At 39.4% G+C, this 24,110-nt stretch overlaps 1 protein-coding gene across 1 annotated transcript in view; it reads right to left on the reverse strand.

The window, feature by feature from the left end:
* atp6v1ba (ATPase, H+ transporting, lysosomal, V1 subunit B, member a) overlaps positions 1-23,881 on the reverse strand; it is a 35,267-nt gene extending 11,386 nt beyond the window's left edge. The window contains exons 1-9 of the mRNA XM_079363009.1: positions 23,646-23,881; positions 9,513-9,568; positions 9,175-9,273; positions 8,355-8,448; positions 7,684-7,761; positions 6,220-6,359; positions 2,141-2,242; positions 1,093-1,190; positions 732-855 (exon numbers count right to left, since the gene is read on the reverse strand). Of these exons, the coding sequence (XP_079219135.1) occupies positions 732-855; positions 1,093-1,190; positions 2,141-2,242; positions 6,220-6,359; positions 7,684-7,761; positions 8,355-8,448; positions 9,175-9,273; positions 9,513-9,568; positions 23,646-23,754 (900 nt within the window). The 5' untranslated portion in view covers positions 23,755-23,881. The remainder of the gene's footprint in view (positions 1-731; positions 856-1,092; positions 1,191-2,140; positions 2,243-6,219; positions 6,360-7,683; positions 7,762-8,354; positions 8,449-9,174; positions 9,274-9,512; positions 9,569-23,645) is intronic.
* Positions 23,882-24,110: the final 229 nt, after the last annotated feature.

The raw sequence follows: 24,110 nt of genomic DNA on the forward strand, positions 1-24,110 counted from the left end.
TACATTACACTGTAAACATGTATCCTATCGCAGGGTGTTGCTAGTAGATGGCGCTTCACTCAAAAGAACACATAAAGCCTACAGTATCATTGAACTAAGTTATTCTAACTCAGACTTTTATTAGTGAATCCTGAATCACATCAGCTGCTTCACAAAGTCATATTAAAAGTCATGACATTAAACTATTCATTACTTCTCTACTGTACTCTAATGTGCAAACCTTTTACACATGTAAGCCCACTTCTTCTTCTTCTTGCTTACATGTCTTAAAATAGTTACAATAAAAGTTAAAGAGTCCCTCTCAATGAGCTCACTAAGCACCGACATGAAGTTTTTGAGTGAAAACGCAGATATCACTTTCCTTGACACTATAAATCTATAAATCCACATACTGTCAACACAGGTAGCCTAATCTCCACCTTTTAGGTGAAGCTGTATGTATGTATGTATATACACACATACCCATATATACAGATACACATATACATATATACACTTTTTTTTTTTTAATCATGTAATACTATGCAATATCATGATCATCGAAAAAGGAACAAATATACAGAGACATGAATCTCAGGTCAGATCGCCCACCAATACAACCGACCTCGATAGTTATTGCGTTGGAGTAACGTGCAGATCATTTCTGTTGAGAATACGTAACAGACTTATGTTTAACATTAAATGAAGTAATTCAACTAAATATGTCTAAGAGCGGACATCTGGAGTCGTACCTCTCTCAGAGCCTCAGCGTAGGAGCTCATGTCAGTCAGGATGACCAGGACGTGCTTCTCACACTGGTAGGCCAGGTACTCTGCTGAGGTCAGCGCCAGGCGAGGGGTGATGATACGCTCAATGCTGATTGGTCACAAAGAGAAACAGAAGTGTTATTCTAGAGGTCTGAATTTGATTCTAAAATCTTCTGTAGCTACTGATCAGACATTTTACAATTGAAGATATGTAGGTTGTAAAAATGACACTGTATAGTACATCACTTTAATGAATGACCAAGTAAAAATAGGACAGGAAAAAAAAAACGGAGTGGCTACAACAGTTTCTTTCACTTTGTTAAATCCTATTTAAAATGGATCGTACGTGGGGTCGTTGGCCAGGTTCAGGAAGAGGCAGACGTTGTCCATCGAACCGTTCTCTTCAAAGTCAGACTTGAAAAAGCGAGCAGTTTCCATGTTGACCTAAAAACAAATGATAGAATATTTTAATAAACAACACAATAACACCTTCAGTGAAAGATGCCTTGAAATAAGATGGAAACATTAAATAGAACATAATGAGCCATCAATCAGGTTGTTGAACTTTATTTGAGGGTGAAACATGAGAAGAGACACCATACAGATACTGAGGATATCCATTTACAATCACTCAAGTAAAGAAACACCATCAATCTCTTACACGAGATATAACCCTGTAAATAAGTTTCCCTTACCATATCTGCTACTTTTGATAGAAAATACCAAATTAAAAAAACTAAATAATATTGTTGGGGTTTTTAAAAATAATTTAACACAGGAGCCACTTCGCCAGAGCGCCTTTACCAGAAGCATTGCTTTAACTGTTTGCCCTTTTTAAAATACATGTACTGACTGGTATAAATCACTATTCACAGCACTTTTCCACTCTCCTGCTAAACTGACCAGTCAGATGTGAATTGGAGATGTGAGAGAGGGAAGGATTAGCATATAGCAAGTGAAGCAAGTGTGTGTGTGTGTGTGTGTGTGTGTGTGTGTGTGTGTGTGTGTGTGTGTGTGTGTGTGTGTGTGTGTGTGTGTGTGTGTGTGTGTGTGATAGAGGTCATCCTGTCACAATCGGGGCATTACAGCAAACAGGAGGAGCAGCTGAGGAGGAGAGAACTTGATACTGCGTGGCTGACAGCTCTAAAGGGGCCTGTTGAATTAGTAACCTGTCTACATGGCCGGGGGATATGCTCAGAGGTGCAGAAGTAACAAGAGGGACTTAAAGGTTAAATCACCTCACACCTGGTGAATAAAAGACAGAAAGCCGTGCAGGGAAAGAGGGGACGGGGTGTCAAGTCAGGGTTAAGAGGGGGGATTAGAGTCACAGATGGGGAGGAGTGGGAGGGTCGGTTGAACAAGTGTCTGCTAAATGCTGCAATTTGTCTACTTACTCCCATGGCTGCGAAGACAATGGCAAAGTTCTCAGCACTGTAGTCCATCACATCCTTAGACTTCTGCACCAGGCCAGCCTGGCGACAGATCTGGGCAGCAATCTGCGAGAAAAGACAAAGTGAGAATTAGAGTGAGGAGGACTCAAGGCTGATACAAAGACTGCTCACAAAATGTCTAACATAAGTGTAGAATACCAAACCTTTACTTATAGAGACAGGTTCATTTATTTTCTTTTTTCTTAAATCCACTTGTAGTCTAACTTTCCCTGACTACAGATTACAAAGAGCAGCTTCTAGCTGATGTTTTCAAACTGATAGAAAAAAAAAAAAACATCAGTTTCTAAAACTAATTTTGTTTTTTTCAAATTCTCTGTTTGTGTTATCTCCACTAAAAAAAAAGCAACAGTGCCCAACAGCATCAGTGACAGCTCGAGGCTTGGGGTCCAGGAGCCCCTTGAGTATGATTCTCCTACGTTTCTGAAATTTGGTATACATGTGCGTCATGTCATGACCCAAAAAAAAAAAAATCCCTTTTGCAGCCACACACAAACATCCTGACGTTACACAGCTTTGATTTGATGTCATTTTCTTGTCAGCCATGGTCTGAATTCTTTCTTGCATCAGTGTGGCTCCTTTTGAAACATCAACATTAAAGACAAGATACAAAGATACAAACAGTGGACAACATTCAAACGCCAAACAAATATTCACAGGTCTTTAACGGGCTTTGATCTGGGATAACTCCACGCTCAAGTCAAGGATTGACTCTTAAACAAAAGAGTGTTTCAGTCCGACCTTATTCAAACGGTGGACCCCGTATCTCCGGTTTGATGGTAATCGTTTATATTCTGTGTTCAAAGCGTGGTCAGGATCTGAGGCGATGCTGTTAACCAGCCTTAAAATATTTTTACTGTAAGCTAAAACAGAAAGTCTCTGCATTGGTTGGCCTACAATCTTGGAGCAGATGTTGAACTGTTGGAGGCGTTTAGACCTGAGCTTTAAGATTTGTTAAGTAGACATTGTTTTTTTTTTGTTTTTTTTTTTTTTTTCAAAGAATAGATTAATTAAAAGTATCAGGGTTTAAAGGCTTGATACAGAAAACTGTACTCGCCCTGTGTTCTTTAAATAATTTGTTACACAACAAATCACGACCAATTTCTCAAGTGAAACTGATGAATTGAGCAGAGTGAAGAGTCTGTGATAATTTGTGGAATGAAAGAGGAATTTCACGCTCATCACATTATGTCACGGTCACAGTGTTGATCGGGCCTGACCTCTCCATGCACCCCGGGTTCAGGCACCTGGCCCATAGAGAAAACCAGCACACGAGTGACCTCTGTGACATGTGCTTAATGAAACAACAAGCACAGTTTTCACACCATCCGATGGCACGACAAGCGGCACATCATTAGGCTGACAACACAAGCCACATTTGTTTGGCCTGTTTCAACAGGGGAACGCTAATGATAAATGCAGTTTCAAAGTGCGGATGGGATTTGGAGTTGACTGCTGTATTTGTACTCACAACACATTGAGTGAATAAAGACAGTGATGCTATGAAAGACGTGCTTGGAAAGGAACTATGACGCTTAGAGTTTATTATTCCAGAATTTCTTGGATCATTCCAAAAATGGAAAAATGCATGTTTGAGGTTTTTAAAGCTCAGGGGACCCTGGATCATTGAAACTGTTTGCATACAGTGATTTATGCTGTCCATAATTAAAAATAAAAAAACATTTCTAATCAGTCTTTTTTTATGTGATGACATCTTTTAACTATTGTTTTTCAAATTGCGTTTTTTTTCACTACTACTACTTCTTCCATACTCCTCCTTCTCCGTATTAGGGTTGTTTCCCGCTTTAGACAGTAGACATGCTACCAGTGCTTAGTGTTAATGGTAGATGGAGTGGTTTTTTTTTTAAGTGTTCCCAACAATAATAGAATAGTGAAATGAGACAGTCAAAACATTGCCTGATTCAACTCTTTCATTTAAAGTTGAACAGAAACTTCAATTCATAGAAATTTAATGAGACAACAGGTGCAAAGGGGAGATTTGAAGAAATCATTGAAATTCTCCCTGAAGTTCAATCAAGCAGTCTTGCCACCTGTGTCAAGGTGCTATATTCTTCTGCTGTAATAACTTTAAATTAGGGTATTAGTGGTTATCAAAAAATCTTTATCAACATTATCTCAAAATACGAGGGGGGAAAAAAAACACTATTGATGTCTGGCAATGATTTGCCATTGTCAGGCAGTAATAACATTCAATTTTGTCCCTGAGCATCGGTGTGTTAAAGAGTGTAGAAGTGAAGAAGACAGGGGTCACCACTGCTTTCTAAATCCTTTATAGCTGAAGAGCAACAAAAACAGTCAATGGCATTCACTCAAGAAACTTCAGTTACGCTCGAGTACTTCATTAAATTTAATCAATCAAATCTTTTTTTTTTTCCTAAAACAGTTCAGTTGTCTAAGTTGACAGTGTTATCCAATTTTCATGAATGAATTAACCTTTCATTTGCCTTGGGACTTTTATCCCAAAGGTGTCACACTTAAACTCAGGTATAATGATGAAACGCTCCATTGGATAATTGATCTTAATATCTTTAAATATGACCCAATCTGTGTTGGTTTCATTTCCACTGAGCCTCAGTAAATGTGTATGCCACTAAGTTGTCTGTCACTATATCTTAAACAAACTCTTCAGCAGACAGTTGAATGGATTTTATTCAAGCACAATTACTGCAGTTGAACTTTGGCTTTTTTTTTCCCCCTTTCTTTTTTTTTTTCAACATACCAGGGATTTATTTGAATGCTCTTAACCTTACACATCATTTTTTCTTCTTTTTTTAAGGAAGTGTTTGCACATCCAACTAGTATCACGCATTTACTAGAAAAAACAACGTTTTGGCCTTTCTGAACCTTAGTCCAACATGGACATGTTTCATGTTGACAACATGAAAGTCTAAACTGGGTGTCACTTCATCTGTGAAGCTTGAAACAAACAGTCAAGAAAGCAGAAGTGAGTGTCCTGTGACTCTGAGGCAAACAGCTGACACATAGGAATGAACAGACACAGTCTGGTTCAACATTTCCATTGTGAGACTGAAACAGAAACCAAATCATCCAAAAGATTTTATATTTATATATATATATTTTTTTTATCTTTTTAAGTCATTATCTTCCATAATGGAGGGTAAGTCAGTTTATGTCTTGGGAAGACAAACCGTCTTAGCTTCAGAAATAAGTAGATGAGTTGAGGTGCCATTTATTTAAGAAATCATTACAACCTAATCATGGGATAACATTTCTTCTGGATTTAAACAAGTCAATATACAAAGATAGTTAAGAATTTACTTTATGAATTACTGAACAGCTTTTCCACGTCTTTTAACTGTCCTGAGTACTTAAAATATTGTTAGTGAATAGATATATAGATCCCTCCCTCCAGTGACTTAGTGATATTCTGATTTGATACCAACATATCCACAAACTACAAGGAGCACGATTAATGCAGAAGAATCCAACAAAAGCCGTGCTCCAGTAGTCAAACCTTGATACCATGAAAGAGTGGAATATGTCCCTCTAAAGTCAAATGACAAAAATACTAACATGTCCTGCTGCATCTGGTCACAACTTGCAAGCACCCTTGTTCTTTTGCCTTTGCTGGCCATCAATCCTCTATAGCTGAGGACATGTCACATGGACATCTCTGGTGAGTGTAATAGAACACGGTTTGGTTTCCCTAAAGCTACTTTTTTTCGATCCATTTCTTGCAACGGTCTGCAACTAGAAACCAACAAGAGGCTCAGTGTTCAGTAAGTAGTGAAGAAAAGAAAAAGCATTTTGTAACTCTTGTCTAGAGATTGCTTTTACGTCACAATGACAACAGTTGGGACAGTTCTAAGGAGATTTCAAAGTGTTATTCTAGTAACAGATAATAAAGCCATGAGCCTCTGTCTAATGCCATACCTCCGCTCATTTTCACAAGACATGGCTCCTTCTGGAGACGGTAAAAGAAGTCATTCTTCCACACTTTTTTTTTTTTTCCCTGATAACATGAATTTGGTTGGTGGTCTTACCTCATTGTGGGGAAGACCAGCGGCAGAGAAAATGGGGATCTTCTGCCCTCTAGCAATGCTGTTCATGCCATCAATGGCTGAGATGCCAGTCTGGATCATCTCCTCGGGGTAGATACGGCACTGGGGGTTGATGGGCTGACCTGGAAAACGCCAACATGTTTAAGCATCAAGACAAACATTGGCTCATCTCCATGTTCACATCAAAGAAGTGGTAGATATAGGAAAGAAAACGCTTTAGAACACTGATGCAATAGATAATAAATGAGTCAGTATATAATAGCTGTGTTTGCCACAGCATTTCTTATTGCTTGAACAATACTATTTAGGACTTTCACAGATAACTGCAGAAAACTCCTGAAAAGGTTTCTGATATTCTTAGGAGGAGCTGTGTGAACGCAGCAGGATGCCAAAAACTCAGCTCGAGCCAGTGGGGAGGGGGTTCTAACGTTTACATCCTGTGACTGGCGCATAGGCTCTATGACCACTGCTGCATGTGGTTCATGTTCTCCAATTTGTTCTCTTCTGCTTTTTAGTTGATATAGTTGATACAGTCCGACAGGGATAGTCTACCACTGAGAGTGGCACATGATCAGTCCTCCTGAAATGATCTCGATATTTTCAAGAGTGTCTGTTAATTACACTCAACAGAAAATTACAGTGACACAAATGGATTTACAACTAAACAACTGGGTTTTTTTTTCCCTGACTGATTTTACACTCAAGGATTTCTCGTTAATGACATGTGTTACCTTCTCAAAAGATTCATGGAATAACAACTGTTCTGCATTTAAAGAAAATGTGTAAAAGGGTACAACGTGGGCCAACGAGGACTGATTACATTTAGGATCGGGATCGGGATCCAAACACAAGAAAAAGGCACACCGTAACATCTGTCTCAAGTCGCCAGCGTCGAGTCAAACTGCTTTCTTGTGAACACTAAGTTCTTCCTTCAAATTGTTTTAAATAAGCTCCTGTGTGACCTGTGTTTTGACATACATAACTTTCACTGTATGGTAAAAATGTGAAATGAATTCAGAAATACAGTAAAGTTCAACAGCCAAAATGATTATGTTACAGCTCTGCACAATCATTTTGAATTCAAAGCTGGATCTAAAAGGAAACTGGACTTGGTTGAAGATCTTAAATATGTTTCACCTCTCCTCCTAAAGACTTCCAGAGGAGAGATCAAATCAATCTTATAGTTTTATACATAATGCCCAGACAACGATGTGCATCCTGCAAAAATCAGTCTCATATTAGACTGGACCAGTGGGAGGAGAAAATGCATATTTGGAAAGGCTGAATTTGTGTTTTTTGCATTTTGATTAAAAGATAAGCTGACGTTAATGTAAATAAGTAAAACTGAACATCTTTAACATACAACTCTTGTGGAAGTATTCTTGTTAAGCACAGGCTTGGAAACAATGACACCATAGTGTAGAGCACAAATAAGTAAGGTTGTACCCATGATGTCCAGGTAGTCCTCAGCCAGCACGTTGGGTCCACGGTCGATTGGTTTGCCTGAGCCGTTGAACACACGCCCTGAAAGACAAGGATTTCCTCTATTGAGCCGTGAAGAATTCAGTCTGTCATTTGATAAAACTATTTAGTTCATCTGGAAGTGGAATTTCAAAAGATAATTACTAAGAAACAAGGATAAAAAACCATTAGATGAGACTTCCAGCTACATCTGATCTATTCTGTTTTGAGTCAGATTCTTAACAGCAAAGAAAGGCTCTAATGGCTCTTGTCGAGTCGCCAAGTAACAAGTAGAATACTTATAAATTCATGGACATGATTAATGGCACTTCAAAAACAAAAGCAGCTTTACTTTCTATTGCTATCCAAATATATGTTACCTTGTGCTGTACTGAGATAATCATAGTGATTGAGACAATCCGAAAAAAAAGAAGAAGCTTCGATTCAGTGTTAATATGCTTTTAAGATTGACTGAGCGGATTGAAAAAATAAGTAAAATAAGCTAATTGAAAGACTGCATCATTTCAATTGAAAAAGATCTTTTTCTTTTTCTGGTTTCTCAAATGTGTGCATATGGGAGGTTTATGACTTTCTTTAGGTGGACTGTTATCACTCAGTCTGGATGGCAGAGGGGGGGATTTAAAGGCAGAGCATACCCAGCATGTCCTCCGACACCGGGGTACGCAGGATATCACCAGTGAACTCGCAGGCCGTCTTCTTAGCGTCGATACCTGAAGTTCCCTCAAACACCTGAGCAAACACGGACATGACAAGACATTAACATTCACGAGCCTCGAGACAGTGTAGCCATGCCGCGGTTAGCTAAAGGGCTCATCCACAGTTCACACCTGAATTCCTGTACATGCATGATAATGTGCCTACAATGGTAAGGCTATGTTGCTCCAACAGCTGTATACTGTATGCTTCTGCATTTATGATGACTTTAAAAATGTGAGTTACTCTTGCTCTTGTTCTTTGCCCGGTGATGTATCGTCAGCTGTTCTCTTTTAGTATGTTTTTCTCGCCACGGTACCAACTTTTTGTGAAACATGGTCTTGGAATCAAACTCTTAACTGTCCTATCATTTTAAAAAGACAATAACATTTTACAGTTATAATTTTGTACATGTCTTTGTACTATGTGAAATTAAATATGGGGTTTTAATGGGGGGGGGGGGGAGAGAGAGAGAGAGAGAGAGAGAGAGAGAGAGAGAGAGAGAGAGAGAGAGAGAGAGAGAGAGAGAGAGAGAGAGAGAGAGAGAGAGAGAGAGAGAGAGAGAGAGAGAGAGAGAGAGAGAGAGAGAGAGAGAGAGAGAGAGAGAGAGAGAGAGAGAGAGAGAGAGAGAGAGAGAGAGAGAGACAGAGACAGAGACAGAGACAGAGACAGAGAGAGAGAGAGAGAGAGATTCTTCTGAAAAAAAACAACACTTGTGGAAAGCAGGACTGCAGTGGGTTCTGTATGGTCAGTGTTTCTCACCTGGACGACTGCCTTGGTTCCAATCACCTCCAGGACCTGCCCACTCCTCTTGGTGCCATCTGGCAGCGTCAGGTGAACAATCTCAGCGTACTTGGGGAACTAGAGCCAAAGGATTTCACACAGATTTGACTACAGATGCCTGAAAACTACATTTAAAGCTTTACTACAAGGACACATCTGAAGATACAAGTGGTGCTTCACATTGGTAAACATGTCATTCAGTCCGTCGAGTGACGACGTGGCAGTATAGACCTCATTGATACATAAAATGTAAACATCAATAACAAAGCAGTATTAAGGACTTTTTTTTATTGGTATACATTAAAAATGGAACTCACCTTGACGTTATCCAGGATCACCAGGGGTCCATTGACACCTGACACAGTAGAGTAGGCTGGAAAAGAAGAGAGTGATAAGTTTATTCATTCCATTATTTCACAGGCTATAGGACAGGAACAATACACAGGACAAACTGAAATGTTCCCATTTACTTAAGCAGCTGAAAGCCACAAATAGGCTTGGGAATAAATGTACTTCTTTACAGCCGACACAGTTAATAATCACAAGCTGACCTTTCAATGTGAGTTGTCATACTCTTCCTGGCCCAAATGTCAAAGGCAGGCAAATGTCAGGGGAAAATGCATGAAATTAACCTGTTCACATAATGTATGGTTGGGACAATAACACAGCCACTTGGCTTGATTTGGTTGACGTTGAGTGGAAATAGTCTGTGGCCTTTCTTGACATGACAGCAAGACGCAATGAAAAGCCCCATTTCCACCAAGTGGTTTAGTTTGGTTTGTCTCGGTACGACACGCATTCCATGGCGTTTCCATCGACTAAAGCTGGGAAAGATTCCCAAATCACCGACACGTACCATCCTACTTTTTGGTACCCGAATGTTGGGGGGCCAAGTATATCGATCCAACCTTCAATGGTGGAGCTAAACACTGCCGCCCGTTGAATGGTTGAATCGTTACTTCCTGTGTGACAGTGGAACACACAACCCTGCCGTGTATAAATACCCAGTTGATTGTTTATTCGTCTGTATTTCACCTAGCGGCACAAAGCCAGAGTAGATGAACTGCTGGATGTCTTCCATATTTGGTTTTGTTTGCGTTACGTTTTTCTCCTTTGTTGAATTTATTAGCGGGGAAGCTGTTAGCTCTTAGCTGCTATCATGTGACGCTATTACGTGGTGGACGCAGCTATCAGCATCCGGCTTACACTTCGCCTACCAAATAGGGCACGCGTTGGCTGTGAAAACGCGAACAAATCACTGAAGACTTCAGTGTTGCCATCTTTACAGAGAAAGGGATGTTGAAATGGATTATTTCTCATATCATGGAAGTCATTTCAGATGCACTCTCTGTCAATGCAGAGAAATGTGGGATCAATTTGTGTGAAAACCCCCCCGCTAGTAATAGCTCAGAACATATGGAGGAACACTAACAACAACCACAATGGGAGATATCTTGAATAAGACAGATTTGTTAACTTGACTGTGTTAGCAGGGCAGAGTAATCTATGAACAGACAGCGTCAGGTAAATGCAGACTCTGAAGGTCAGCAACAAGTGTCTTTGTGTTGAACACACTTTCTAGTTCTGTTTGTTGTCCGAGTAGTATTGATCGAACATGTTTGAGCTGGTATCGTTTTTAAACGGCACATTAGTATGCAAGTGTACAAGAGGCCGAAGTCTTATCTGGAACGCCATCCAGGAAACTCAATGGTTATGATGTCTTTGGGCATGAAGTGTCTGATGTCGGATCAAAAAAGTAGGGTTAATAATAGCGTAGCCACGTTTGAGATCACCTGTAAAATAAATACCTGCCATATTGGATTTTTGGAATAATATATCTGACTGGTAACCATCCTCAGATGACCAGAGGAGAAAAATAGTCCAAATCTAGAAAGTTCCTTACTGTTCATAATGGCGCCAATTTATGCCGACTTCACACACACACACACACACACACACACACACACACACACACACACACACACACACACACACACACACACACACACACACACACACACACACACACACACACACACACACACACACACACACACACACACACACACACACACACACACACACACACACACACACACACACACACACACACACACACACACACACACACACACACACACACACACACACACACACACACACACAGGGGTAAAATGCAAAGCTGGGGGACTGAAGGTGGCGGCATTGTTTCCATTTGGGTTTTTCTATCCGTCTGGTGTTCCTCTTTATAAGCGAACCGTCAATCTTGAGGCTGATATCAAAGGCACAAGAAAATTAGAGCAGACTGGTAGGACTATAAAGCACTAAAGCTTAGCGGGGTGCACCCCCTATGCCACTAATTAGGCAGAGGCCAACAAAATAACCTGTCAATGCACTGCAGTATTGCAGCCATTCCCCCCCACACACACACACACACACCTGCATTTCACCCTCTATTAGCCAGACAGGCTTGGTATGTGTGTGTGTGGGTTTGGAGGGTGCTGTGAGAGGGTGGGGCAGAGACTATTGAGAGAGCAAGAGAAAAGATGGCTCAAGTGTGATGATAAAAACCAAGGGCACCACAGATACGGGGGGAAGAAAAAAAACAAAAACATTTTCCTCTCCAAAATAAAAAGATTTCTACTCCAAATATCCTTTATCTTACTTCCTTCCACTGGGCCCAGATTCAGCTGAACGATTCGTTTGTTCTACGAGATTTTGCACTGAGCTGGGCTGGTTGAGTCGGTAGCAAAACTAACCACCTTTTCTTCCCTCAAATCATCTGTCCAATTCTGACATATTCACTTTAAACTTAAACTGACTCTAAACAGGCTTTGCTGTTCTTATGCAGGGTACGTAAACCACAAAGTTAATACAGTGGTGAGCATGGTGTTCTACTGGAGATGTGACACTTTTTGGGCGGCTGTGGCTCAGTTGATAGATTCGTCACCTCTCTACTGGAAGGTCGTGGGTTTAATACCCAGCTGAGTCCAATGTGTCTTTGTCAAACTTAGCCCAGCATTGCTCCCGCCGCTTTAGTGGTTGGGTATGATTGGATTAATTACTGTATGTTGGGTATGAATGGGTAGCTGTGACATGCAGTGTAAAAGCATTTCAAGTATAGAAAAGCACTATACAAGCTCAAGTCCATTTACCATTTGGATATGGCGAAGACCAAAGTCAAGAATCCATGCGTGACCACACTCTACTATGATACACTCGTAGCATCCGACTAAATCAAAGAACATCATGAGATAAATCATAAATGACCACTGACCAGATTTCTTAATAAAAATGTTCAGGCAGATTCAGCCACTTACAAGTGCCATGTTTAGATTTCTTCTGTGTTTTCCAGGTGTCTTGTGCGTGTTCAGGCACACATATTAGTAAAAATTCAAAGTGGGCTGAAACGCAGCTTCTCCTGTTCGATGTTGCGTAGCCGCATGATACATTCGGTCCCTTGCCCCCCTCGTTGAAAATGGGTGTGTGACATCACAAACCCATGATGTCACTGATCCAAGCCCATTGGTTTGTTGCAGCAAGCACAAGCTCCCCTAGGACCTGCTGTAGCATTCCCAATATGGGAAAAGGGGCAGGACATATCCAAGAACAATGCCGAACACTTTTTTTGAACATATGGGATTGTGAACATACTCTATAAATTAGATTAGAGTAAATGAACCCTAAAAAAGGCATAATATGGCACCATTAAACATGAACAAAATTAGTTATCGATAAATGGACTTGAGCTTACACTGTATAGCACTTTTCTAGCATCAAAGTGCTTTTACACTGCAGGTCACAGCTACACATATACACACCCGTGGCAGAGGCTGCTTTGTAGCTTTTAGTTAGATAACCAGAAGTAACTACTCACTCATTCACCCTCATACACCACCGGTTAAACAGCGGGAGACATTTGGGGTCAAAGTGTCTTGATTCTTGCCATTAAATAATTTTGTCTTTCAGCAATGCAATGTCAAAATCACCAGGGTAACAACTATATGAATACATCTGTATGTAAAACAACCGTCAGTCACATTCAGATATCCTCGAATAAAGTGAAAGTAAATATACATGTATTTTTTATTTGTGAATTGATTGATAGCTCTATGGTAGAATAAATCAATCACATTTGTACACGTCACATGGAGCTTATCAAATGATTAAAAAAAAAAAAAAAAAAAACCTCAGAAATCAACATTTGTCAACCACCAACAATATTGAATATGCTTTTGTTATTTGCACCAATGGGATACAGATTTTCTATTTCTTGTGCTGACTATAGCAGGTTATGTCTGTTTGTAGTCCAAAGGTTGTCCATAAAAAGTAGCCTGTTACAGTACATCTCAAAACAGTTGTTCTGTTTAGCTCGTGAAGTTCAGAGTTCAGCCTGAAACCGTTCAGGAATGAAGGATCATCATTATCAGGAGTGACACATTTATACTCAAACCTCAGGCAGCTCCTCTTACCCAAACATACCCTGAATAAAAGAACGCCTTTTATCAAATGTTCACAACATGGTGTGTCTTCAAAAAATGGCAGACTGTCAGTGATGGCCATGTTTATAAAAAAGGATGTAACGGCTACACTTAGCCTACAAATTGCCCACATGTCCTAAAAGAGATACATATGGCTATTAACTGAAGGCTGATGATAATAATCATAATGATGATGCCGAGAAAATTGGGCAACATAATTATACAGAAACCACTTAGAAATCCATAAGACGCCTGCATCTTACTTGTCCATATCTGGCAGCAGTACAAAGAGGAGCCACATGTAGATTTAAGAAATTTAAAGTCATATTACATCCCCTCATTAGCTGTGTTTGTTTAGCTACATTTGATTTACACGTTCAGTCAGAGTCATGCAAACAGAAAATGACACCTAAATGATAAAATGTCACTCTATGGCTAAACCAATGAAGGAAATATTAAAAAGTACTGGAATAGATCACTAGAGGAGTCATTTTTCTTTTCACCTTAAAAATATTTAGCATTAGTGCAAAACTCTGACACCAAGATGTCATCATCTGTGAACCAGCTACCTTCTGGACGTCATGTTCTTGCATTCTTGTAAATCTAATTTCACGTTGGTGCAGCTTTGCAGTTTGAGATAAATATATTGCATTTCTATAACCAATATTAACACTGATGTTAGGCTCTTTAGACAAACATTAATATAAGTATTGTCCAATCAATGGTCATTGGACTTCTATTGGCCTTTAAAGTCCTTATTATCAGAACTCCTATGTCCTAGAAGTCCTGTTATTTTAGGTTTATTCATAAAGTAAATTGATCAGCTAGTTGGTGACACTGAGTTTGAAGAGTGTATATCATTTGAAAAGAGAGTTCCAAAAGGGATTAAAGGCCCAACCCTGGCCCCATATGGCAGCCCATCATTCTGTAAAAGAAAAAGAAAACAAGACAGTTCATGCTACCCTCTTATGTATAACTGGGATGATTTAAAAAAAAAGTGGCTTGCTCTCTCATTTCACAAGATAATGATGGCTCAATGGGGCTATATGTTCATGAGGTGTGAAGTAGCAACATTTCCCATTAGGTTTGGAAAACTTTCTCCACCCCTCTTTTGCTACTTCAGCTCAAGTGCAGCAGTCCCCTGGCTTGGCATGCAACGGCAGTGTGGGTCACCCTGCAGCCTGTTCAGCTGCCAGAGCCCTTTGTGTACAAAGATGTTAATTGGTCCTAATCCGCCACTAGAAGCTGTTTTGGTAGCCTGACCTCGCACCCTGAAGGACACCTTGGTGTGAAATACTAAAGAGCCCATTCAAGTGCCAGAGAAAAGAGGCACAGAGCATTCCAACACAATTCAATTTCCCAGCTGAAAGAGGGAGGAACTCAAGGGGAGGAGGGGGCTCCGAGTTGGGATGGAGATTGGGGCGCATCATCGCTCTGACAATAAATGAGCGCTACAAAGCAGTCGCTGCTGTGATGTGCAGCCTCACAATCACGTCTTAGCCTCTACTTCAAGGGATTCCCACAGCCCCACTGGACATGGGAATGCTAATTGCCTCAAACCTATAACCAGCCTTCACCCTCAGCACCCCCCCCCAACACACACACACACACACACACACACACACACACACACACACACACACACACACACACACACACACACACACACACACACACACACACACACACACACACACACACACACACACACACACACACACACACACACACACACACACACACACACACACACACGAGTCAATAAACACATTGTAAAATCACTCATCATCCCCAGACACATAATACAGCCTTCGTTTCCTGTCACTCCCCTTCGACAGTTGTTGGCTGAAGGCAGCAGTACACGAGTACCAATGCCACCTTTTCAGCCGGTTAAAGCTGGATTTATAAAGGAATATCATGCTGTACAAAAACCGGTCTGTAATAAAAAGGTAAAGGGAAGGAGGGTTGTTCCGTCTTTAGGGCTTCAAAAGAAGAAGCAACAAAGCTGAGTTAACGTCTGTGTAAACGAGGAAACTAGAGAGTAAAAGACTTGGATGAACTTCTGTTTGAGCAAGCCATTTTCCCTGAATTCATGCTAAAGGTCACAAAGGTCAAATCTGTTGTGCTGCTGCAGGCGCTATTAACACGTATCATTTGACTGATTGATACAATTATGATGCATTTATTAAAAAAAAAAAAAATTAAAACAGAGGGAGAGAACCTTTTTTTCTTCAAAAATGTTGATTTTAAAGCCAAATAGTAAAAAAATAACTGCTAACGTTAGCTTTGGATCACATCAGAGTGAACAGAAAGTTCAACGCCCTTAAAAACAAGTTTTAAGTTAACACAAATTCATTTAGACAAAAATGGTCGGAAAAAAAACCTGTCATTTGTCGTTCATCATTTTTATGTTTGTTGATATTTACATAAGACACCGATGATCATTATCCTGTACATCTTTCCTTCCATTGTTCCTTGTTACATATCTTTACTGTCTTAACAATTGTCTTTAAAATGAAACTGAGCTAACTCTCAACAGAGTGACAATCCCACCAAAGTCAGGACAAATAAGAGGAAGAACATGTCATTTTCCCTCCAGCGATACCCTATAGCTACAGTATTATTTATTTTAGAGAGACCACACAATCTGTTCTATTTCCCTCATCTTGTGAAATATAAATACTGTAACTGTTACATTTTAAAATACCAAAAGCAAAAGCAGCAAAACAAAAAAAAATAAATAAATAAATGGATGAAGGCCAAGCTGGATGTTTCAATAAAGACATGTTTTGACAGACATCTTCATAACAAATAAAAACTATTTAAATAATAGAGTCCTTAAGAGCAGCTATCTTCAGACAGGATAGACGCTCCTCTTTCCATCCGACTGCCCACCTGTGAGTGTTTTGACGTCTCGAAGTCTTGTTACCCAGGTACAAAAGACAGCTCAGTAACTCACAGCACTGACTGGGAGGAAACGAAATCAGGCTGTAAGGAGGAGAAAATGTGTGAGGGGGGGGGGGGGGGCTCTTCTCTGCTCACAGTAGTGCTGGAGAAGATAATGCTGTCTATACGGAACGCTGGTTGTGTTTTGCTTACAATGGAAAGATGCACCGGCTTTGGTGGAGCAGTAGTTTAAAACCATCTGTCCAGTTTGAACACATTTATGTCACTGAGATGACCTGCTCACACCACACAGCTTTTTACCACGTTTACTTTTTAGTGCTTTCAAACTAGAATTGACACGTCGACCTTTGTCTTTAAATTTCTGTTTTATAACTTCATTTAAAATGTTTTATTTTAAACTACAAAAGTTACCACTGAGCTCCTGAACGTGACAGTGACGAGTCGTTATCTTATTGATTGACACCCAACTGCACCAAACTGGGAGAATATCTCAAGGACATACAAGGGTAAATCTTCAAGCTCAAACACCACGGCGTGTAAAAACTTTAAGGTCTGCCTCCACTGACACCGTTTCAAACCAGCTCTTCCACACAAAACCTGCACACTTTAGAGTTTTCATCGTTCAGCGGCGTGTGCTGGTTTTTGTCAATACGCTCACGACAGTTTATGATCAATCAAACCCCTACTGAACGGTTTAACGTAGGGGTGCACGATTAATCGTGATAAAGCGATTCAAAGGTGTCATGTTTCACATCGGTAAAAAAAAAAGTTTACAAAAAAGAAAAGATTTAAAAATTGAGGATGCACCACCGTCTTTTAAAAATCGGATGAGAGGAAGCACTTTGAAAATCAAAGAGGTGAGAAGAGAACAGACGAGACAAAAGCAGTGAGCAAATACTGCAAGAAACTACACAAATAGCACAACAAGGCAGCACAACGAGAAGCTCCAATAACCTCCTCTTGTTGAAAGAAAAAAAAAAAACATTTCGAGGCTAACCCATACTGACAAGCAACTTAGCAGCCCCAACAGGAATCTGTTTCAGTCATCATTTAGTCTAATTTAGTCAAATAAATCATGAGAGAACCATATGGTGAACCCAGCATCGTGAGTTTAGTGAATCGTTACATCCCTCGTCTAACGTCATCACCCTTGTGAGTTGGCGGCAGAATAACAAGACGATGAAACAAAGTATTGCTATTTCGGCCTTTAAAGCCGCTCAAATGTTATGCTACAACTGCAACGCATCGGCCCTCCTCTAGGCGGGGGTGTAGCTCTGGTTATTGGATCTGCTCCGCTCGTTCTACTGCACAGAGCGAATAGGAAGCATCTCATTGGAGCAGCGCCGTTCGCCAGTGTTTTGATCTTGCAAATCGTGTTCAAGTTGTGCGCGTTTGTTCGGTTAAACATGCATATGGGCCGGAGCAAAGTAATCCTGTCAAGCACTGACAAACCAAAGAATATTGTTAACACATGGACAACTTCAAATAAATGACGTTCAATTTAGAATTTTATTTATTTATTTATTTTTTTTAAAAAGAAGTCTTTTCTAATCTTTAGACTAGCTGGTCAAATGGAAATTCAGTTTTACCAACAAGGAAATGACAAACCTAATATTGTATGACATCACAAAACCAATCTCGGATGAAGGAAGGACAAGATAAAAACGTTCGAGTGCCTCTTTCACAGCCGAACATTGGCACTGCACATATTTAGTCATTGCTACTTTTAGTGGAAATGACACGACTGATACAATGTCATGGGGGAATTTCTTATGTTAGACAATATGCACTTACTTCTCCAAATGGCCGACCGTTTTGTTTTTTTTCCTGAGTATGAAATAAATGAGTGGTCAGCAAACCAGGCGTGCCTTCGATCAGTGTGCGTTCATGAAAGTGACAGAAATGGTGTCAAATCCTTAGCCTACTTTTGAATGTTCTTTCATGAGAAGAATGGCAAACGCCTACGCCAGTTTCTATTTTTTCTACTGACGAGCTAGCTGCTTAAGCCTCATTAGAATGTGGATTATAGAAGCGTTACAGAAATAACATTGATTTTATAGAAATTACTTTCATAATGACAGATGAGACATTTGTTTATCTTGACTAGATTATTACCATTAATTAAATCTTCACAAAGAAGTATGGTGCCTTGCTCCATGTCTTTTCATAGCGCTAAATGACAGAATGCACCACTAAAACAAAGACGAGCCATTTCGTGGGCTAATAGCTTTTGTCGCATTTGACATGAGAGAGACAAAGGCCTCTTTAAAGAAAAGACTTGGTCTGATGAGAAATCTTTTTATTTGTTTATTTTTTTTTCCTGCTTTGTCTCGGAGTGGCTTTTCAATAGCGGCCTCTCTTCGAGCTCTGTCAAGTCAACAAGGTGGTGACAAACCTTCTCAACATCGTGATCTTATAGACGTTTGATGAGAGCCGGCTATACCCAACAAACTGTTAAAGCCTACACTGCACACACAGTCTATAAATTGAGACATGGGAATATTGTGGGCTAATTTAATATCTATCTCTCCCAGGATTTCTGCTTATGAATGTGTGTGTGTGTGTGTGTGTGTGTGTGTGTGTGTCTTGTCTCTCGCTCTCTCTATTGACACAACTGACAAATGCTGAAAAAGAGAACGATCCAGGAATGAATACATCATCAAACTAAAGGATAAACTTTATTGACATTTGGTTAAGTGTGGGATATTCTGCAGATTACAAAAGCTTGCAGGTCTAAGGCACTTCCCCATTGGCTTCACTTTTAAATCCAAGAAGGGAGGTCACCTACTCAAAAACGGTCTATGGCCTGTGAACACAGCGCAGGCAAACGGGCGTTTGTATGAGCCCCGGCACACTTGCAAATTAACGTATTGTGTAAATTCTATGGTGATAAAGTGAAGTAACCTACTCTAGCAAACTTGGGTCTTTTTGAACGTCTCTTTGCGAACAGAAGAAGTAGAAGCCTTTCTAATGGAAAAAATAGAAATACAGAGAAAATCTCTAACAACTTAGAGGTCCACACATCAGAAGTTTCTTTACAGTTATTTGAAGTCATTATTTCACTCGCTCCCTTGTCATTCCGATTGACCACAGCCGTTTAGTAATGCATTTGATAAGAGAAAATGGGAAAGCTGTTCCACTGTAACAACAATTGAACATTTCAGAGGCAGGGGTAGTTAGATGTTTTTAGGACGAGGATTGCATCCTCTATGCGTAGCTCTCAGATGGCTCCAGCTCCATTAAGTCATTTCCTTCTAGGTTGCTAAGAGGCTTTTAGTCCATGCTTTGCTTCCCTGACACTTCCACAAAAGGAGTAAGAATCACCTTTCTGGATTCATGGGCCATATTCAAGCGCATAATGAAAGTCACAGTAGAGGATCTTCATCAGGCACATAGAGCAAAGTGCCAAACAGCCAAACACTACCACCGGTGTTGAAACTTGCTTAGCTAATTCTGACAAAACAATCAGCACAACAATTTCTACAAAAGTAGAAAAGATAAGGCCCTCACTTAACCAACTAACAGCAGAGGTCACTACAAGTAGGCTGATTAAATGTACATTTTGTCTGATGGAAAACAATAATAATAACCTTGAATTTCCCTCAGGATCAATAAAGTATCTATCTATCTATCTATCTATCTATCTATCTATCTATCTAGAACCTTTATTAACAGCATGTATTTACAAGATACACAGGGTGTAAGATTAAAACGTCACAATACTTCTCATCGAGGTGAAAATTGTCAGCATGTGGAAGCAGAGCAGCAGCCATCGTGACAGAGTCGGATGGTGAACTGGAAGTCACCAGAAAAAGATGCCCGCTCCGCCAATTAAGCCTTTATGTAGCAGCTAGCCAAGAAACTTATCACTTCATCAGTTCAAATAGGAAGACGATCCGGTCCATTAAGATAAAAGCTCATTTTTCACCCACTTTTACACAAATGGCTCGTACAGCGTTGATATTTCAGTGTGTATGTTTACTTTGATTCACACACTGCCACGTCTGTTAATCCGTTTATCATGCACGTATCAGCTAGCGGCTGCTGTACACATAGCAACGCAAAACGGTTACAGAGCCGTTTGCTCCCACAACTGAACATATAGTTTCGAACAAATGTTCCCCATTTGTTTGGTCCGAGCCAAAACGTGAACAATGTGTAAGCAGTTACATCCATTACAAAATGATAACTAGTTGAAATATTCTGAATGGGTCTGCGTTGTTTTGATTTACAGTATGTGAATAAAAGAGTATTTTACCATCATATTTTGTCATCACAGTTTTCTTAAAAATAGAGCACAACCCCCTCATCTTGTTATCGTGAAGCGTCTTGAGTCGGTAATTTTCGAAAACTAACCTGATTTTGAAAGTAGCATTCCATCCGAGCTCCATCCTCACCCACCCCCTCCCCTCTGTGCTCCCTCTAAAGCCCCGCCCCTCACTTACATGCACTAGCGCCATTGGTCCAGAAGCAGATTTCAGCTCATGTTTTGACTGTGGGCTCGTGCATGCATGGGGTAGAGAACGAGCGGAGAAACACGGAGGTGTGATTGGTTCATAAAACGTGGTCGAGCGCTGACATTGGTCGATGTTTTTACGCATTTACAACTGCTACAGATGACAAGTTTCTTTTTCAGATTACATGAATTATTAATTACTTTCAGGACCTAAAGACAGTTTTAACCAAAATCTTAAAACATTTATCTGGAGGAAATTAACTGTTAGCTTGAAGCTGTAATCTGTAGCCATAAAAAATAATAATAAATCCTTCAACAGTGTGGCTACGTAGCAAAAAAAAAACATTTGTAAGGTTTATTTTAGCATCTAATTTTAAAATGTATTTGAAAAAAACTTATTGAATATAACATTAATAAGCGTCTTTTATTTCAAAATGAACATCTGTCGGCCTGATGAAGACTCTGGGTTTTGGAGAGTTGTTCCATCTGAATACTACACTTGCATAGTTAAATTTTAAATTTACATTGTTTTGGTAAATTTATTCTCCCAAAAATATTTATATATTAACAACAGCTAATATTGTCTTACAAAAGACCCTAAGAAAAATAAACTATTCAAGATTTTCCCCACAAACCACACTTAACTCATGAGCCCACTTTATTCATACTAAATTATCGACATGATGTTTATACCCATCTGTAAGAGACACTTACAGACTTTAAAATTCAAATTATATCACATTTCATGGTAATAATTATCTATATTCTTTTCAGTTTGATGTGTTTAACGTAACTCCAGGCTAAACTAGCACATACAGTCTGAATTTGGGGAGAAAAAGTGCACAAATAAAATTATTCGAAGATCTTTAACATATGAACTCTTCCCAATTCCGCTCAAAAGAAATTTTTTTTTAAAAGATTATTCTGTTGATAATATTTCAAGAATTAGGACCGAGTACCTCACTCTCCCCATCTCACCGAAAGCAAAAAAAAACACACTTTAAAATAATTAATGACATCTACCCATGTAATGAATTCCTTAGAGAAAGATTCAATATTGAAAGAAATAACTGTGTGTTTTGTGATGTTGAAATTGAAACCCAACAACATCTATTTTATGATTGTAATTTGACAAAACTTTTTGGGGTTCGTTAAGAAATTGGATTTCTACAAAAGAACTACATTTTCCAACTTTAGAATATAACAAAATAAAATTGGGTATTTTAATAGAAGAAAAAAAGATGAGGAGATTGTATAATGCAGTCATTATCTTGGCCAAACAATATATACATAAATGCAGATTTCTAAAAGTCAAACCACTTTTTCTCATTTTCATGAATGAATTAACAAATTTACAAAAAATAATTATAAAGATTGGAACTAAACAAGCTGCTGAACTAACTCAAAGTTTAAAGTCATTGCTTCCAACTTAGACCTCAGATATTTGTGTTTTATATTCTATTGTTCATGTTTCTTTTTTGTTTGTTTGTGTATTAAGTCTTGTTAAGTCAAGCTCGGTCTGTAACTTTCGATGTAAACTGTGATTTTTGTAATAGTCAGATTTTGATTATAAATAAAGTGGAGAAAAAGAAAAAAAAACTAGCACATACAGTCACATCTGCATCACTCATCATGTGATCGTGTCACATGAGAGATCATCCCATCTGTCACTGCTCTGACGCGCTTCAGCTAACACCATTTACAATAAAACAATTTTTTAGCACTACATAGTACCCTACAGGTATTAAAAACATCACTCATTCTGTAAAACGCACATGACAAGAATTACAATTCAGAAAAGAAAGCTTTAAAAATCTAATTGCTAAGATGCGTCATTCATTGGTCAGCTGACTGTCTGCAGTGAAGCTAATCCACTACGCTCATGACATTCAGCCGAGTCTAACATCAAAACAGAGACATTTATATCAATGGCATTTAATGCAATTAATGTGCTTATGAATGTTGCATATGCATGTTATGCTTTAAACGTTAATACATGTACACAGTCAGATGAAGTCTCATGAAGCGTCAAAGGTTATCAACGACTTAGCCACAGCTACAACTAGCATGCTAGCTCGGCTAGTTAGCTATGTGACTTTAAAATACAAGACAAATGTGTTTCATGTACCAGAATGGCGAGCAAAGGCCAATAAACAACTACTAAACACGATATCGATGCCGCATGTCATTGCCCATCGAAAGACAGCAAGATTGTTTATCATCGTGACTTCCAATTTTTCGCCTCACTTAGCTTTTTGGCTAGTTAGCTTCAACATGACAGCTTTCAGTGTACTGAGATAATGAACGTATGTTCCAACCTATGGGTTGAAAAATGTATTATTAGCACACATTCTAATGCACTGACAAGAAAAATTTTGTATTGGTTGGACTAAAGAGTCTAAAAGTACCTGCAACCAAATGTGGTCTTATAAATACATGTTCCCTGATGAAGGACTTACTATATAAAAGTCCAGATGTCCTTGGGAAGGGAAGGTATGTTGTCAATGCATTTTATCAGGGAAACAAATATATGATCCATATGCTTTCCATTGAATGTAACACAAACAGCCCGTTAGCCACTAGCTACAGCTGCTAACGACACATACTTAGCCTGGGTTGAGAGATGTAGTTTCTGGTCACAGCCTGAGTGTGAGTCCTCGCAGCTGCTGCCATCCCATTAATATCCATCGCCCTGTTTCCCACCAGTGTTGCCATCGTCGGATTGAGGAAAACAAACCTGAGAAAGCTAACGTTACAAGATGAGCTTTGCTAACTAGCACTGACTCACAGAAATGTCAGCAGAGTGCTGGTCATATGACACTGAGGAACCGGATGTTTGATGAGGAGAGGATGGAGCCGGTGAGCGCGCGCATGCTGTGCACGTGCACGCTTACAGGGGGTAAGTTTGGTCATTTCGTCTCACTTTTTAAGTTTGCCAAATGATACTGTTTGTAAGCAGATAAAACTCAGTACCTGCATACATCCTTAAATGAAAAGAAATATGCTATCTATCAATGATCTTATTATCATTGTCCAGTAGCCCAGTTATGATGTCTTACTTAAGATTCCTT

The sequence above is a fragment of the Symphodus melops genome (assembly GCF_947650265.1).
Source record: "Symphodus melops genome assembly, chromosome: 15".
In the NCBI taxonomy this organism is placed as follows: domain Eukaryota; kingdom Metazoa; phylum Chordata; class Actinopteri; order Labriformes; family Labridae; genus Symphodus; species Symphodus melops.